At 50.2% G+C, this 16,982-nt stretch overlaps 3 protein-coding genes and 1 long non-coding RNA gene across 11 annotated transcripts; 2 read left to right on the forward strand and 2 right to left on the reverse strand.

Moving 5' to 3' along the window:
• The first annotated feature begins 2,126 nt into the window (after positions 1-2,126).
• Positions 2,127-7,027, forward strand: LOC100827445 (probable inactive receptor kinase At5g58300). 2 transcript variants are annotated; one of them, XM_010235561.3, is made up of 3 exons: positions 2,127-2,398; positions 4,564-5,926; positions 6,190-7,027. In XM_010235561.3, exons 2-3 carry the CDS (start codon positions 4,636-4,638, stop codon positions 6,819-6,821), a joined length of 1,923 nt encoding a protein of 640 aa, XP_010233863.1. In that variant the 5' UTR covers positions 2,127-2,398; positions 4,564-4,635; the 3' UTR covers positions 6,822-7,027. The 2 variants fall into 2 exon arrangements, with proteins under 2 accessions (XP_010233863.1, XP_003562443.1); XM_003562395.4 differs by lacking the exon at positions 2,127-2,398 and adding an exon at positions 2,932-3,717.
• On the reverse strand, positions 6,942-7,674 carry LOC112269720. Its single transcript, XR_002961636.1, has 2 exons — positions 7,374-7,674; positions 6,942-7,289 (listed from the first exon to the last, which is right to left on the reverse strand). It is a non-coding gene; the product is annotated as an uncharacterized LOC112269720 (long non-coding RNA).
• Positions 7,675-7,905: 231 nt separating this feature from the next.
• On the reverse strand, positions 7,906-11,356 carry LOC100828359 (serine/threonine-protein kinase AtPK2/AtPK19). Of its 7 annotated transcripts, none has more exons than XM_024456658.1 (8): positions 11,198-11,353; positions 10,187-10,306; positions 9,447-10,091; positions 9,266-9,348; positions 9,062-9,182; positions 8,804-8,977; positions 8,622-8,726; positions 7,906-8,435 (listed from the first exon to the last, which is right to left on the reverse strand). In XM_024456658.1, the coding sequence occupies exons 3-8, from the start codon at positions 10,023-10,025 to the stop codon at positions 8,121-8,123; spliced, it is 1,377 nt and encodes a 458-aa protein (XP_024312426.1). In that variant the 5' UTR covers positions 10,026-10,091; positions 10,187-10,306; positions 11,198-11,353; the 3' UTR covers positions 7,906-8,120. The 7 variants fall into 7 exon arrangements, with proteins under 7 accessions (XP_024312426.1, XP_014754732.1, XP_010233883.1 ...); XM_014899246.2 differs by having other exon boundaries at positions 11,189-11,353; XM_010235581.3 differs by having other exon boundaries at positions 10,187-10,327; positions 11,189-11,353.
• A 3,047-nt stretch (positions 11,357-14,403) lies between these two features.
• On the forward strand, positions 14,404-16,768 carry LOC100829438 (protein ENHANCED DISEASE RESISTANCE 4). Its single transcript, XM_010235583.3, has one exon. The coding sequence runs from the start codon at positions 14,608-14,610 to the stop codon at positions 16,450-16,452; it is 1,845 nt and encodes a 614-aa protein (XP_010233885.1). The 5' UTR covers positions 14,404-14,607; the 3' UTR covers positions 16,453-16,768.
• The last annotated feature ends 214 nt before the right edge of the window (positions 16,769-16,982 follow it).

Here is a 16,982-nt window from a genome sequence, read left to right on the forward strand (position 1 = left end):
ACATGAGAAGGAGAAAGGAGAATTTTACTGGTTGACATCTACATTTGACACTCTGAAAGGAGCTCAAGAGTGCAAGTGCATGCCATCGATCGTCAGCACTTACGCCTAATTTAGCCAACGACACTTTGACCGGTTAATTAACACATCATCATGCAATTCATGAATCCTGTTGCAGCTAGCTTTGGCACCAAGCATAATTAAATACGATACGGAGGAGCAGCAAAAGGTTGCTGGCTGGACCAAAACTAGAGTACCTAGAGTAGACCGCCGTGCTGACCTAGCTAGCTACCACTGACGACTGCACCTCAGCTCTATTATTGTCGTTGTCGGGCCGGCGATGGCGATATATGGCTAGCTCCGTCAACCGAGATCACTCTCTCATCCTTCTTTTCCACGGCAACTCAACTCTCACAGCTCGAGATCTCAAGATGGGAGTAATTGAGAGTGTGCATGGAGCCTTGGACACGACAGATCATCCGACCGGCTCGTTACTACGGTGGTTGCACTTGCACGACGCACGTACCACATCACATGTCGATCGAGATGCCTTGCATTCATTCAAAATTGTAAACGGAACAACAGCGGCCGTACGTAGCACAGTCCTTTGCTTTATGGTAATACTACAGGAGTTTGGACGCTGTAATTCGTGGTTTAACTTCAGTTTTGTTACTTTGACGAGAACTGCACCTATACCTGGTATCGACAGAACGTCCGGAATTCGGCCCTTCGTCCATCGGCGTTTGGTGTCAATCCAAAAATAAAAAGTGCATTGAGTATTTTTATTCTCATTTAGCAATATTGACTCTTCCCACCGATTTTCATTGAAAATAAACCCGCCACGAGTGAAAACTACATTGAGTATGTATTTCAACGCGGGTTTTGTCAGGGTTTTTTTTCTTCAAAACTCGAACAAAACCTTTACCTCATTTCATTGATACAACACACCCATCAGGGACTAGGCAACTCTGATTCTAATGGTGAGCAATGGAAGAGAGATGCGCAAGGTTCGCCCTGCAAGAGGATCATCACAAACCAATCGCTTATCATTGTCACCGCCTGAATGACCACGGCTATATACTCTGACATCACAACAACACACAAAGGCCAATGGGAACATGTCAAAGAAACGACTACCCAGACACAACAATGACCCGAAGACCACTCTCCGCCGTCATTGTTGCCACACAAACCCTTAAGCCAGCCATCCCCATCATCGATCGACCTCCTGTCATCCGTCAACATGCGTGAATGCGAGAACAAGGTCCAAGATCTTCAAGGCGACAGCCCCCAAAAGGGTAGCGACATCGTCACCCGATCTGGCAAGCCAAGATATTAGGCTTTCGCCCGAAGTACAAGACCCAAGGCAAGAAGAAACTTGAAGCTGTGATGCCTCAACAAGGAAACGCCACCTTTGTCAGGAGACTTTGACCCAACAACTCCACGCATCCGCCACCAGGGAGGGCCCTGCTTCCCGCAGATGCAACCCAGGGACAACGACCGCGAGCCCTATACAAAGCCCAGCACCGCCGAGCTACCAGCCTCCACAGAACGTCATGGCGGCGGCGAGGATGGCTAGTCGCGTGTGTATTCTCTGTCGTGTTCACGAAATTATGACGTTATGTATTCTTTAACCTTACAAGATACTACCTCTGATACTAAATTCTTGACTCAAATTTGCCCAAATATGGATGTATCTATTCTTAAAAAGCGTCTAGATACACGTAATATTTTGACAACAATTTATAATCGGAGGGAGTAGATCGGAAGACCATAAGGATGAGCACCACTAAAACACAAAGAAATCCTAGCTAGCAAAAAGTTTGACCAGATGTAAATTTTCCTCCAAAATAAGGACAAAGGAATCAACACAAATATTTTTTTTAAAAGAACCCTCCAAATATTCTTTAAATTTTGAACGAATCAGAGGAGCCCTTTGCACCTGGTTCCCGTTTTATTTCAGCTTGGCCGAGAGAGAAATCAGGCCGTGTGGTGCGCCCCGTTTCACCTGGCAGGGGGCCCTGCATTATTACCGCATCTACGGTTTTACTCTCCCAGTTCATTAGTGCCCGCCGAGAAAGCAGGGGAGGAAACGGACTACGGCAGAGAGGCACCCACTGACCAGTGACTGACAGCAGGCAGGCCAGGAGAGTGTTGTATGTGTCCTGGTACTGTGGATCCTACACCTTCCGTTCCATTCCTCCCATTAAACGCCCTCATCTCTCTCCATCTCCTCGCATCTCGGACTCGCCGGCGTCTCCCTCAGTCCCTCTGACCCTCTCTTCCCCATCTCCGTCGCCGATACCCAGCGGCGTCTCCGGAGAGCGACGACCGCCGGAGGCGAAGAGGCTGCCCCAACTGCGCCGCGCGCCATTCCCCGCCGCCGCCGGCCGCCGTGGAGGTACGTGCGTGCTCCTACTGTTCTCCTCCGGCGGCTCCGCATTCACGGCCGCTCTAATCTCCTCGATTCCGTCCCGCTAGTAGTGTTTCTCTGCTGCTGTTGGCGAGTGATCTATTTTCCAGGACAAATTTGCTTTTCTTGGAAATTACAGGGTCTTGATGCGTTGAACTGTTGATTGTACTCCGTATTTTGGAAGGGAAAGATCCGTGTTCGTTTCTGGTTTGGAGACTAGTGTTCCCATCTAAACCCCCACGAGCATTCACTCGATTTTGTTTCTTTCTCCACTTTAAATTGTTTTTGTTTATTTAGAAGACTGCCGTTTTTGGATTATATAGAACCCGACAATATTTAGAGGGTAGTCGGTTACAGTTGTAGCAGCACCGCATCATCTTTCTTTGTTCATTTCGACGCATCGAGGGTACGCAATGACCGCAGAAAAGAAAAGGTTGGTTCTTGTTCTTCCTTCCAAGTTTTTACCCTTCCCGGGCCCAATTCCACTTCTTTCCCCATCAGGAATTCTCATGGCTTTTACCTTTGTTCTGATGCGCTGGGGTTGGCATCTCTTAGTTACTCCGTCCAGGTGCATTTGGAAACCTCTTTGGGTGCATAAGGGGTTCTGGAGCGGGTTTAATTCCTTAATTGTGTCTACCAATCGATCAGATACTAGTGATGCTTACACATACACGCACAGGTTTACTCAGCCTAAAATCACTCTTTTTTGGGTTCAATTTTGCTGTTTGGACTGGCTAAAGGTTGAACCTCTGCCGAGCTCCAGTTCTTGTTCTTGCCCTGTGGTGGATCTAGCAGTAAAGAGTTTTTATTTTGTGGAGTAATAAGCAGTAAACAGTAGCGCCCACATGAGTGTTAATTTCTCGTACCAGCATGTTCCTGGCTCTTGTTTAGAATTGACTCAAACCAGCTACTTTCACATGAGCTGTAACTTGTCGGGAGCTAGTAGTAGAGCTTAGAAATGTGTGAGCTGGGCTTGGACTTTGGACTTTGGAGCACTGGTGATTAGTCATTTGCTGGCTCTGATTAAGAAATTGGTCCTTGTCTTTAAGTGCAGATGAAGCAATTGCGTGCTGCTCTAGACCTTGTAGTCAGTAAACAACGCTGTAAATCTGGACGCACATTGCCATGTGCAGCAGTTCCGACCATCTATCTCCAAGGCCACATTATCTCCAGAGTTTCTTAACAGTTCTCTCTTTTTCTGTGGCAAGTGTCAACCTTTGTTTAGTGGATTCTCTGACGAAGCAGTTTTTCTCAGCAATGTTAAAGCTAAGTCGTTTTAGTCCTAAGCGTGCCCAGAGATTCCACAAGTAAGATTTCAACTTTCATCAGACAGTTACATCAATTTCTGTCGGCCGTGTTGCATTACAATTCACAATGTATGGGAGTTATGTGCCTGAGTTTCACTCTTTCATCTAAGTAGAGACAAAGGTAGATACATGATGTGATGTGCTCATCTTTATGGGATCTATGATGGATGGGTTCAGCTTTGTTCCTGCTATTCTCCTTCTCCCTGCTTTGTTGATGCTTTTGGCTTTTATACGCTGACCGTATCATGCCACTTTTGTTCTTTTTCCTTCTTACCCTTTAGTTTGCTTTCTGCCAACAATTTTTAGGACATGTTTTCCTGCCTTTAGACTTTAAAGGGCGCCATTCCTTGAAGGTGGAATTTCTGTCCCTTCAGTTGATTTTCATGTTCAACTTGTTATGTATTTTTACTTTGTCGTAGAGAACCATGCGTAATGTGAGCAGGAAGTTCAGTAAAGTGCCTGGCTGCTCGTCCATACTGATCTCTGCTCAACTTGCAATTTACTACCGGAGAAAGCAAGTTGCACTAGTTTGGAATTATCAAATCTGTAGACAATGATGGGAATTTCCTCTTTTCAAAGTGTCCTGCTTCTTTCAGACAGTCACTTGATGGAAACGAATAGCTTTTTTTTGTGCTGACATCCCTTGTTTATACAGACATGTGTAATTCACATGATTGCATGCGTTGGTGTTCCCTTTGCACCTCAGACATGCGTGCAGTGATTGCCAATTTATGTTTGTTCTCTTTTGATGAAATGTACATGCTGTTCACGTTTGCAGCTAAATTTTAAGTCTTACTGTCGGTAATGCTTGTTTTCGTCACTGAATGTCTACCCTTGTTTGATCAGGGTTGGTTACCTATCTGGTACAAACAAATGAAGGCGCTGCTGATCTAGTTCCCCCATTTGAAGACTTGACAGATGGATCGTCTCAGTCTTAGAAGCCCTTTCCATCTCCTGCTGTCACTACATTTGTTACTATCGTCATTCAACCCCTTGGCAGTAGCGGACTTAGCCTCTGAGAAGCAAGCCCTTCTTGCCTTTGCCTCTGAAGTCTATCGCGGCAACAAGCTCAACTGGGACCAAAGCACATCAGTGTGTTCATGGCATGGCGTTACATGCTCAGGGGATCAGTCACGCATATTTGAGTTGAGGGTGCCAGGTGCAGGACTCATTGGAGAAATCCCTCCAAACACTCTTGGAAAGCTTGATTCTCTCCAAGTTCTGAGCCTGCGGTCTAATCGCTTATCTGGAAGCCTTCCATCTGATGTGGCCTTGCTTCCTTCTTTACGTTACATATACCTTCAGCACAATGAACTTACAGGAGATTTGCCTTCTTCTTTCAATCCTAACCTTAGTGTATTGGAGCTGTCCTACAATTCCTTCATTGGAAAAATTCCTACAAGCTTAGAAAACCTTACTGAGTTATCTCTCCTAAATTTACAAGAAAATTCTCTCTCTGGATCAATTCCTGATCTGAAGCTTCCAAGTCTAAGACTGTTAAATCTGAGCAACAATGAGCTGAAAGGCCCAATTCCTCGCTCGCTCCAAAGGTTCCCGAATGGCTCGTTCTTAGGGAATCCTGAATTATGCGGGCCGCCCCTAGATGATTGTTCATTTTCTCTTTCGCCAACACCCTCACCAGAATTGCCTTCATCTCCACCACATCCGGTGTCACCGCATCACGAGAAGAAACCTGGTACAGGGTTGATAATTGCAGTTGCTATTGGAGGATTGGCTGTGCTGATGCTAATTGTGGTTGTGCTGATTGTGTGCCTTTCAAAGAGGAAGAGCAAGAAAGAGAGTGGTGTCAACCACAAGGGTAAGGGAACTGGTGTCAGGAGTGAGAAACCAAAACAGGAATTCAGTGGCGGTGTCCAAACTGCTGAGAAGAATAAGTTGGTTTTCTTGGAAGGTTGCACCTATAGCTTTGACCTGGAGGATCTACTAAGAGCTTCTGCAGAAGTCCTTGGCAAAGGGAGTTATGGGACTGCTTACAAAGCTATACTCGAGGATGGTACTGTCGTGGTTGTTAAGAGACTAAAAGATGTCGTGGCAGGGAAAAGGGAGTTTGAGCAGCAGATGGAGCTCATCGGGAGGCTGGGCAACCATGCAAATCTAGTCCCGCTTCGTGCTTTCTACTATTCCAAGGATGAGAAGCTTGTCGTCTATGATTACGTTACCACCGGCAGCTTTTCTGCCATGTTGCATGGTATGCCTTTTCATCTCTACATATTTCTTGTATGCTGAGGTCAACATTTCAGTGTCAGCCTAATAAATAGCTTAGCTTGAACTATGCAGCTCATATCCATACCATTGTAGATAGTTAACTCCACATGTAAATTCACACCATTGACTAGTCACCAGTGATAAAATGCCCATGATACAATGTGCAACTTGTGTTCGATAAAACAAGATATTTAATTGTTGAATTGATAGTATCCCTTTCAATCTTACTAAATTGCTGATCAACAGGTATCAGGGGTGTTTCTGAAAAGACACTGCTAGATTGGAATACCAGGGTGAAGGTCATACTTGGAACAGCATATGGCATTGCACACATTCATGCAGAAGGTGGCGGCAAGCTCACCCATGGCAATATCAAGTCAACCAACGTCCTCATCGATCAGGATCACAATCCTTACGTTTCAGACTACGGTCTCAACTCTCTGATGAATGCCCCTGTCAGCGCATCCCGCGTCGTGGTTGGTTATCGTGCTCCAGAGACCGTTGAGAGCCGGAAAATCACGCAGAAGTCTGATGTGTACTGCTTCGGCGTCCTCCTCATGGAGATGCTCACCGGGAAGGCGCCGCTGCAGTCACAGGGTAACGACGACGTCGTCGACCTCCCAAGATGGGTGCACTCGGTGGTCCGAGAGGAGTGGACGGCCGAGGTGTTTGACGTCGAGCTGATGAAGCACCAGAACATCGAGGAGGAACTGGTCCAGATGCTCCAGATCGCGATGGCGTGCACGTCGGGCCCGCCAGAGCGCCGCCCGGCGATGGAGGAAGTCATCAGGATGATCGAGGGGCTCCGTCATTCTGGCCCCGAGAGCCGCGACTCCGCCGATGAGAAACTCAAGGACTCCAACCCTCCTCCAGTCTAGTTCTAGTGCTGCTGCCCTCTCATCAAACCTCCAGATGATGCCCCATTCGATTCGTTAGCTAATTTGTGATTTGAGTTCCTTCGTTGCCAACATTGGCTGACACCAGGTGCAGAACCTCAATTGATTTAGCGTTTGGATTGTAACTTTGTACCTTGGCAGGTGTAGAATTTCTCATTGGGAGATTGATTCGTTTATATAACTGTTCATTGCTGTGTTCAATACTTGAGGTGCCAGGTGAAATCCTTTCACTACCATTCAGAGCAGCCAACAAACACCTGACCGGCGCTGTCCCTCGCGGGCATCATATGATCATACCCATGGCGGCGGCTGGCTGGAAGTTTTCTGTGGAACCAATGGATAAAAGGGGAAACTTCAAAATTTCAAAATTCCCTTGAACCTATTGGAAACTCACCCGCCAAGTTCTTTGAACCAATGGGAACTCCCCCGCCAAGCACATCACATCAAGCCCTTCATATAAGCACCATAATTAGTTCTGCAGTCTTCACCGAGAGAAAATTAACCAGAAAGGATTCCGACAGAGAAAATCCTTACGCCAATCCCTTCGCCGCCGTCTCTCTCGCAACGATTGATTCGCCGCATCCATGGTGGACGAAGAAGAAGAACGCGTCCATCGCCTGTCTCTGGATTCTTGGTTGTCGACTTGTCGTTGATTTGATAATCTTTTTTTTAGGGGTTTGTTGATTTTTTTTTGAGGGTATGAGGGGTTCGTTGATGATAATCAGAAAGGAATTAGGGTCCTTGGGCCTTGCCCAAAATATGGCCCGTTATGAGGCCCAACGAGCTAAGCCCAGCAGGTCAGTATATCTGTAGGCTGTAGCACCCTGTCGCAGGACCTGAGCATTGGTGAAAGCTTCGGATCGTCTTTCTTGGGAGCCGCCACATGGTGTGAGGATTGAATTGAATTGAATTGAATTTGACATGAATTGTGGCCCCCATTTTTGCAATGTGTCCTTGTGTGGCCATGAGTTTTGTTCTTTTCTTTTTGATTCATAGGAATGCAAAAGAGTTTAGAATTAATCACAGGATTGTGTTGCGGCTCAGAAAGAAATCCTGTCTTTTCCTATCCATGAAGTATATATTTTAAGAGATTGCATTTCTGAGTCCCGTTAACTTGGCTAGCAACTAACACCTGCCAATACAAAATGTCAGATGTTTGCTTCTCTGTTTCAGTAAGAGGCCAAAGAACTGATATCATACAGGCAGCAGTACAACATGGTTAACAAACTATTATCAAAATTGCACGCATATTTCGCTGCTGAACTCAGCTAGTCTTGCAGCCTAGCTAGAAGTGGAAGGCTTCAGTTCCCGTAGGAATGGCGTGGGCCTGACGTAGGTAAACCCGGGAAAATTGCCTTGCCCGCCACCGGCAGTGACAGGGGTGGCAGCGGGTGAGTCCAGCACAGAGGTGTTCGTCCAGCATGCATCGAAATTGGCGATGCAGGTCAGGCCGGCAACGTTTGGTCTGAAGCTCGGCTGGATCTCCCGGGCTTCTAGCTTCCTCCAGTTGATGGGCTTGAACCACTTGTGCTTCTTTATCTCGTCGCTGCCACCAGGACCGGTCCCCAGCCGCTTAGCAGCATCTTTGTTGAGCAACTGCAGTGGACAGCGGGTTGTCAGTTTTCAGATAAAAACGACATTTTAAAGAGCTCTAAGCCTGTAGTATAGAGACAGTGCATTGGTATTCTCTTGCCGTTGGAATGCATGTGAGTGATATTCTTGAAGGTCATACTTCAGTACAAGTTACATGAATAATGAAAGCAAGCCAGCTGGAAAACTTACTCCTTTAAGGAGGGAGTGAGCTTCACTAGACAAAAATGGTGGAAGCTTCAATTTCTCCTTCACTATCTTCTGCTGAATTTTCTCCCTGTTCCCGACAAATGGGGGCTGCAGTAAGGAGCAAGGCTTGTAACTCGTGGACGCAAGTAAGATCACAGCATCTGCTACGCAAATATGCAACTCACCTTGCCCGTCACCATTTCAAACAGGAGGATTCCAACACTCCACCAATCAGCGGCCTTGTCATGCCCCTGGCCAAGAATAATTTCAGGGGGCATATATTCGAGAGTACCACATATGGAATTTGATCTGGTATTCTCGCGAAATTCTTTCGCAAGACCGAAGTCAGTGAGCATGGCCTAGAACAGTGGCACAAAAAAATTCATGTCAGACAACTAAAGAGGTGGCAAAATGGTTTGTTGGTTATAATAAAGAATTCTTACATGGCCATCAGCATCTAACAGGATGTTTTCAGGCTTGAGATCTCTATGCATAATACCATTGGCGTGGAGGTGGGATACTGCAGAGACAATTTCGGCAGTGTAGATTCGTGCAAGTTCCTCCCTGTTATATCAAAGGATTTAGTTAAATGCATGTGCTGCTATCCTTTCGACAAACAAAATAACTAATAAGAAGCAGGACATGACCTAAATAATCCTTGCTTGTAGAGCTGGAAGAAGAGATGCCCCCCATTTATGAAGTCCAGGACAAGGTAGAGTCGATATTTTGTCTGCGCACACAGAATACTGTGTTTGAGTATCGGCACTATAATATTCGACAAAAAGTGATTTCAACATAGAGATGAGAATATGGATACAAAAGGCCTACCTGAAAGGAATACCTCAGCTGCACTACAAAAGGATGGTCAACTTTTGTCAGTATATCTCTCTCAGCTTTCATGTACTCAGAATGGTTTTTCTCCAAGATCTTATCTTTCCTCATAACTTTCATTGCATATATCTCTGAAGTGCCTTTCTTTCTCACCTGAAAGACTTTACCAAATGCCCCTTGGCCTACAAGTTTTAAGATTTCAAAGTCATCAAGCCCAACACCCTCATCCTCAGTCATGGCGTTACCAAACTCTTCATCACTGAGCTGCTCTAGGTTCACCTCATTTTCTTCTGTGGTGCAGTCTACTGGTTCTGGTGAGCCCTCTGCTTTGCTTAGCGTGAGCTTGTCAAGTCCCAAGGAACAGCTAACAAGTGATGTTGGACCAACAAGAGAATGGGACCGCTTGATGATGACAACAGGATCGTTATAAACCTCCTCATTGGACTCAATCGGAGCTGCAGGACTGTCTGGACCAAGAAGACAAAGGTTTTCTGCCATCTGGACTGGACTGGAACCAAAAACATCAGAGAAATCATACTCGGCATTTTCAGAAGATGAAGCATTTGGGGGATCCATTGGTAGAAGTATGTTTCTTGTAAATGTCTTAGGTCCGTGTGCAAGCTTTATTGTCAGAGAGGATATCTGCGAAGAAACCATCGATCAAAATCCTATACAGCTGACGATGGGCTGGTGACAGCTACATTACACCAAGGATGGAAAAGATGCACTGCTCTGACCGAAGGCCTTGGACAAGTGAAAGTTTAAGCCAGGAATTCCCAAGTATCGTGCGAAAAGGCAGAGCAAGAAGATGATGCTGTTCTCTGCTGAATATGAGTTGCTGGATGCCAATGTGCTTCCTGGAGTCATGAAGCGGAAATCTAAAATGAGCACAGAATAGGTAAACATTAGTCTTATCTTTTACAGGATGCAATCTAAACAGAGGAAGTAAGTTTGCCAGGAAAATTATCAGATAGGATACACGATGCCTTCCCCTTCCTCCTCTACAAAACTAAATGAATTTGACCTGAGTGACCGATCCCAGTTGACATCAACATTCATCAGCACTGGTCACTGGACATGGCAATCACAAGTAGGTAGCCCCGCAGCTTTGTCACTCACAAGTAACAAAGCTGCATCATCGACAATATGAGTATCTGGAATGCCCTCAAGCATGTTTTCGGTCTGCTAATGCACGCACTACACTACTACGATGGGGAGTCGGAAGCCTTGCACTACAGCAGGGACCGCAAATTTATAGAGCAAAGACAATAAACCCTGCTACGACATTTGGTTAAAAAGCAACAAGTCTCTTTATCCAAAATTGTACTCCCAGATTCTACAATCATGCTATTCGCGAAAAATAATTATTCTACAATCATGCCATCCATCCTAGGCAGGCAGTTCAAGCCTCGAATCAACCCACAGATCGACATCCTATATGGCCAAAATTACCAGTCAGTTGTTCCCAGCTAACCCGGAGAAAAAAGGCAAGCAAGCATCGATCGATCGCCCCGAGAGATCCACAGGATCTGCCGCCGGGAGACGGAAGAGGGAACCGGCCACGCCAACAAACCCAGATCGATAACCCGAACTCATAGCCGATCTGCTAGCTCTTCTCGCGAGGACCGACCCCGTCAATCGTGATTAATCTCAAACGCAGGACGTGAAATCGAGAGAGCGGGCCGGGCGGGGTGGGGAATTTTGAGATAGCAGGGACTAGGGAGTACTATTGTAGTAACCTTCCGTACCCGGCGGTTTTGCCGAGGGTCGGGGAGCGGTGAGAACGAGGCGGCGCGCTTCGCTCCGCCTCCGTGCGCGGCGATGGCGGCGGCGGCGAGGCGAGAAGAGGGGCGCGCGGTTGGTGGCGGGCGCGCCGGAGAGGTGAAGGGGAAAGGCACGAAACGGAATGGCCCCCGCCGCCGCGTCGGACTTGGCTGGCTGGCCTACCTGCCAGTGGGCCGTCGTGGGCCAGATTGACCAGCAAGTTTGTTTGTTTTTTTCCGACGGCTGCTAGTTTCGCAGCAAATGCGGGCGGGGCACGTGCAGAAGAGCACGTCACGCTAGCGTCCTCTGCTTTGCTGCCTCGGATCTCAGCCGTTGGTGCGTCGGAGACGAACGGCCCCGGATCTGCTGCTTGATACAGTAAAAGCATTATTGTATCCGAGCTATTTCTCGCTTCTTGAATTCTTGCTGTGGTTTTAGTTTGAATTTAAAATTAGAGGGAGTACAAAATTAGGCCTCCTAGCCAAGACGCTGAACCAGTCGTCTTTTTAAAGTTCAGGCCCTCGTCTCCCTTCTCCCCCATTGATTTTTTTCGCGACTTTCCTCTTTGTCTGCCCGCTCCTCACCCCTCTATGTGGCGGAGACGACGCTCTTCCACCTCCTGCTATGCTCGCCTGTAATTCATCGTGCCGTCGAGACATCGAAATCGCTTGACCCCCTTTAGTGGGACGGCCCGACGCTGCCACGATCCCAACATTCCTGGGGCAAGAAGACGGCAAGGAAGGAGCCTCCTCGACGTCCTTCTCGCCCCCTCTCCGCATGTTATTCCTCTTGCAACGCCGTCAGGCATGCAAGGCAATTGAACGTACACTGGGCTGCCGCACCCTCTTAGCATGCATCCTTGCTACAACATTCATGGTGCATTCCCATCGGAACAAACAAACACGTCTTAAGTCGTGGCGTTGCAAACAAGGGTGGTTTGCTACTATACCCTAGCCGGCTAGCCCTCCTATGCCATGACCGATTACGGATTGACTAGCGCACCACATTTTTTTTCGTCGTCTCTCTGTCATAAACATCCAAGAAAAATTATTAACAGAGGTAACTACCTATTCATTATGTGCACGATGGAACACACTGGTCACTACACGAGCAATGGTAATAATCATGATCAGAAAAGAAAGGAAAGATAAGCTGAATTCGGACAGCTATCATGGAACCCCGTACGCCATCGCGACAGGCACGTTATTACTAGGCAGAAAAATGACACGACATGGCTCACGTACAAAAGAAGTTCGTCCACAGTCACACAAGCGTGCGCTGATTTGCCATAGAATTTAGCTGCACACGTACTTATTAGTTTTCTGAACAACATGCTTTACCTAAACTCATGAGTCATGAGTGCGTATGTTCCAAGCAAAAGGGAGAAGAAGAAAGGAGTGATGTAAGCTCGGTCGTCACGCTCTACAATCTATCCACCAGGACACCAGGAGTAAACTAATTAATCCATGGGTTCCCACAAAAAAGGACACCCTCTTCCGCGGTTTGGTTGCCCAAAGTACTAGTACGTGCGACTCGCCCTGGTCCCTGGTTGACTGATAAACCCGGTTCAATTCGCCCGCGTTAGTCGTTAGTTGTAGCAGGAGTACTACGTAGGTCCCCTGATTTAGTTGGTGCCGGTGCTCCGGGTCCCTCAGGCGGCTGGCACGGCACCGTCCGGGCACCCACACGTATGTATACTACGCCGCCCTCCACCGATCCCTGAGCTCACCGCCGTTGACAAAAACAACAAGAAGAACCTCCGTGCATCCTTAATAACTAGCTTGACCTGCTGCGTGCCACGGACGACGACTAGCAAGTCTGTACTAACTACGTGCCTCGCCAAAAAACGCCTTTTTCCCATTTCAAGCCAGGGCGGCGCCTTCCTTCATTTATTCGGCCCCCATGAATGAATATCATACTCGCGTGTCAGGCATGTTTTCGTTAAAGAAAAGAAGAAGAACAATGGGTACGTGATCGAGCGAGCGTGACGGCCGCGCGACTCCTTTTGCGTTTAATAATCTTTCGACCGTCTTGACGTGAATTGGTCGCGTGGTGCGAGGCCAAAATCGAGCTACGATCGTCACCAAGCACGTACGCGTACTACGACTTTTTGTGTTGGCTGATCGCGTGTGAGCTGAGCTATAGCGGTGGTGGCGCTGTCGCGGTGGAAAGTCATTGTTTACTTGATCTCCCTCCATGAACCGGTCGTCGCGGAACTCGATAGACAGGAGAAGAGATTAAACAAACAAGAAACAATCCATGCATGCCCCCCGTCGATTTTGGTCGATGGAGCAAACGCTAGATACTTCTGGGTTGTCCAAGCAGTTTTTAACGGCAAAATGCCTCTTCATTTTCAGTTCTTGCATAATTTATACTGTGCTGTACGTATAAACAGGGACCGTGGCTGACTGGCTGTTGGTACAAGTGCGCCGTGTACCCACGTAACGCAGGAGCTCGCTCGCTCGCTCATGCCGTCATGCGTGCCGTGCGCAAGATCGAAAACCTCACACGTAGTTAGCAGCAGCAGTAGAGTAATCCTCCCTACTATGCTACTGAGAGTAAAGAAAGAATCACGAGGTTGGCAGGGGGTTCCCCCGGCCCCAACCGCCCGCCGGGCCAGCTTTCCCCTACGTGCCTGCTTAGAAAAAGACTGCTCTGCAGCCATGCCGGCCCCAAAACAAACCCGCCCAACACACACGAGGAGATCGAGCGCCACACGCACGCGGCTCACACAGTCCACGGTGGCAAAGGCAACATCCAGATTCCAGAAGGCGCGCGTAGCAGGAGCAGGGAGGGCAGACAACGCGGTGGCCCGGCGACTGGCGTCCGCGACACGGTCATCCGACCTGGCCCTTCCACTCGCCGGCTCTCCCGCGGCCAAAAAAGCCCACCACCCGATCCAGGCAGCAGAGCCAATCGCTCTCGTTGAACCGGTCGGTCACCTTCTTCTTCTTCCTCTCGCCCGCCCACCGCGCATATAAATATTCAGCCACGCAGGACGCATCGTTTTACATGAGCTCAGCTCTAGCCTAGCTTCCCCCGTTCTTCTTCTATTCTATTCCTCCCTTCCTTCCTTCACGCGTAGTACCATAATACCGGAGCAGCCTGCCAACCCGCGTTCCCTGCACACCAATTTAGAATCCATACATATATACAGCGTGGTGTCTGGGCTGCTGACCAGTGCAAGAAACCGCGGATACCGACAATTGGAGCGTTGGAGGAGAAGCAGAGGAAATCCATAGCAGCACAGCTTCGCGAGACAGCTGGGAGTCCGATCGATTTGGAGGAGCGGCACAACCTGGTTAATTCCGAGGACTTTGGGAGCGCGAACAAGGCCGAGTTCTCCGGCTCGATTATAGCCCGTGATGTTCTGGGGCCTTGGCGGATTAACGTCATGGCCACCTCGGACGCCATCGGCGCTGTTGCCGCTGCTGTTCGGCACGTCCGGTGCCCCAAGTGCCACAGCGTGCTCCAGGAGCCCGCCGGATTCCCCGTGTACCAATGCGGCGGCTGCGGCGCCAGCCTCCGAGCCAGCCCCCGTGCCGCCAGTAGCCCTCCAGCTCCAGAGCCCCCCGCGGACGTCCGCGCTGCCGATGCCGCTTCGCCGGACAGCGTCCTCCCGGCCCCGCCGCAGCGGAGCCAGAGCAAGGGCGAGGCCGGCGATGTCGCGAGCACCAGCGCCGCCGCTGCCCTCGACGCTCCGACGGAGAACGCCGGTGATGTCGCGCCTGAGGTGAAGCCGCCGGTCGTCGAGGAGAAGGGACATGATCGTCGTCGGAGCGCCGACCGGGAAGCGGGTGCGAGCTCTGAGTCTCGAAGGGGAACGGGAGGGGATGCCGTCCGTGCAGAGCGCGGCGCCGATGCCAGCTTCTCCGGCGGGAGCAGAGACGCCGCCGCAGATTCAGAGACGAGGAGGGAAGAAGAAGCCGATGTTGCCGCGAGGAAGAAAGGTTCAGGCGAGACGGCACCGGCGCCGTCGAGACCACGGTCCCGGAATCTCGAAGAAGCCCCGTCAATGTCTGCTCCTGCCGCAGAGGATTCCCGACCTGCGCTGAAGTCGAGACGGGAAGACGATGCCGCGGCGGCGGCAGAGGAAAAGGCGCCGAGCCCGCCTCGCCACGCGCTGAGCCCGCTCCACGAGAAGATCCTCAAGACGGTGGACGAGCTCAAGGGCGACCTCACGGAGCTTTTCAGCCAACCTCCGGAGGCCGTCGTCAAGCCAAGGATGCCTCCGCGGCCTCCTCGCCAGCATCTTCTTCCCAGGCAGCAGCAAGAACGACGCCACGTGCCCCGTCCGGCGGCCATTCCAACCACCAGAGCTCGCCCTGCCGCCGCCGCCGCTCCCCGCGGCCTGCCGTCGCGGCGGTACCGCCGGTGCAGGGCCGACCCGTGCGGCCACAACGCGCGCCCTGCTGGATCACCATGCCATGCCCACCACAGCTGCTGCTGCCGGGACCGGCATTGCTGCGGGTCGCACAGGCCGCGGGAGGAGAAGGCGGCGGCCATGGCGGAAGCGGCGGCGACGAAGCGGCGAGCGGCGCCGCCGACGAGGCTGCAGCAGCACTGCAGGCCGGTGCTGAAGGGCGCGCCGTTCATCGTCTGCTCCAGCTGCTTCGCGCTCGTCCAGGTGCCCGCGGGATTCGCCGTGTCCACCCACATGGTGCGCGAGCTCCGGTGCGGCGCCTGCTCCGCCGTCCTGTCCTACTCCTACCGCGACCGGGACCGAGAAGCGAAGAAGAACCCCCCGCATCCCCCGCAGGAGAACGGCCATGGCGCGCGGCGGCCGGACCTGTTCGCGTTCATCGACGACTTCGCGGCGCCGAGCAGCTACTCCACCACGGAGGACGACGAGCCGCAGCCGGAGCAGCCGCTGCACGTGTCGCGGAACTCGTCCTTCGAATTCGAGGCGGAGAAGCCGCAGAAGCAGAGGAACAGCCTGCACCGGCTCATGGGGTACGGCTCGGCGCGGGAGCTGCTTCTGCTGCCGCGCTCCCCGAGCCTCTACGAGCACAGGAGCGTCGACGACGAAGAAGCCAAGAGGACGCCGACGAGGGGCACGAGCAGGCGGCACGAGCACGGCGGCGACAGGAAAGGGAAGGGCGTCTGCCTCGACGCCGACACGGACGACGGCGAGGACGATTCGGACGACGCCGGCGCGCTGCGGCGGCGGTCGTGGCTGCACGGGCGCGGCGGCAGGGGGGTTCCGCTGCCGCCGGGAGCCATCAGGATCAGGTCGTAGCAGAGCAGAGCAGAGGGGGATCGACTGACAGACAGACTCGTATATACTGTAGGGAAAGATGGGTTCATTCAGAGTTTCAGACCATGGGATTCAGAATTCTGATGGGGATTTTTTCAGCTGTTCGAATTTCAGACTGACAGGGAGTACATTGATTTGCGTCCATTTTTTAGGCAGGTGAGAGGGAGATTGTGTAGGCGCATCGGCATAGTTTGCTAATTTACATTATTTTTCAAATGTAACAGTGTTACAAAAAAAGTGTACATATTGTTGCATTTTGGAGATTGAAAGGAAGATATTCAAGTCCGTATGTTGGGTAGTGTTGCGAGAGAACCTTGTGGAACCACGGAAAGGAATTTTTGAGAAAGAGCTACCGGTGTTTTCGATCTAGAAGAACTGAGCCTTCGAATTAAATTTGCTTTTAAAAAGAAAGAAACAAGGTTTTATTCCATAGGTAAGTTTCATAGAACGCAAGATTGATGTGAAATGGCTCCATACACATGAGTTCCGGAAAAATTCTATCGTGAATTTGA

This window comes from Brachypodium distachyon, chromosome 1 (genome assembly GCF_000005505.3).
Source record: "Brachypodium distachyon strain Bd21 chromosome 1, Brachypodium_distachyon_v3.0, whole genome shotgun sequence".
Classification (NCBI taxonomy): Eukaryota; Viridiplantae; Streptophyta; class Magnoliopsida; order Poales; family Poaceae; genus Brachypodium; species Brachypodium distachyon.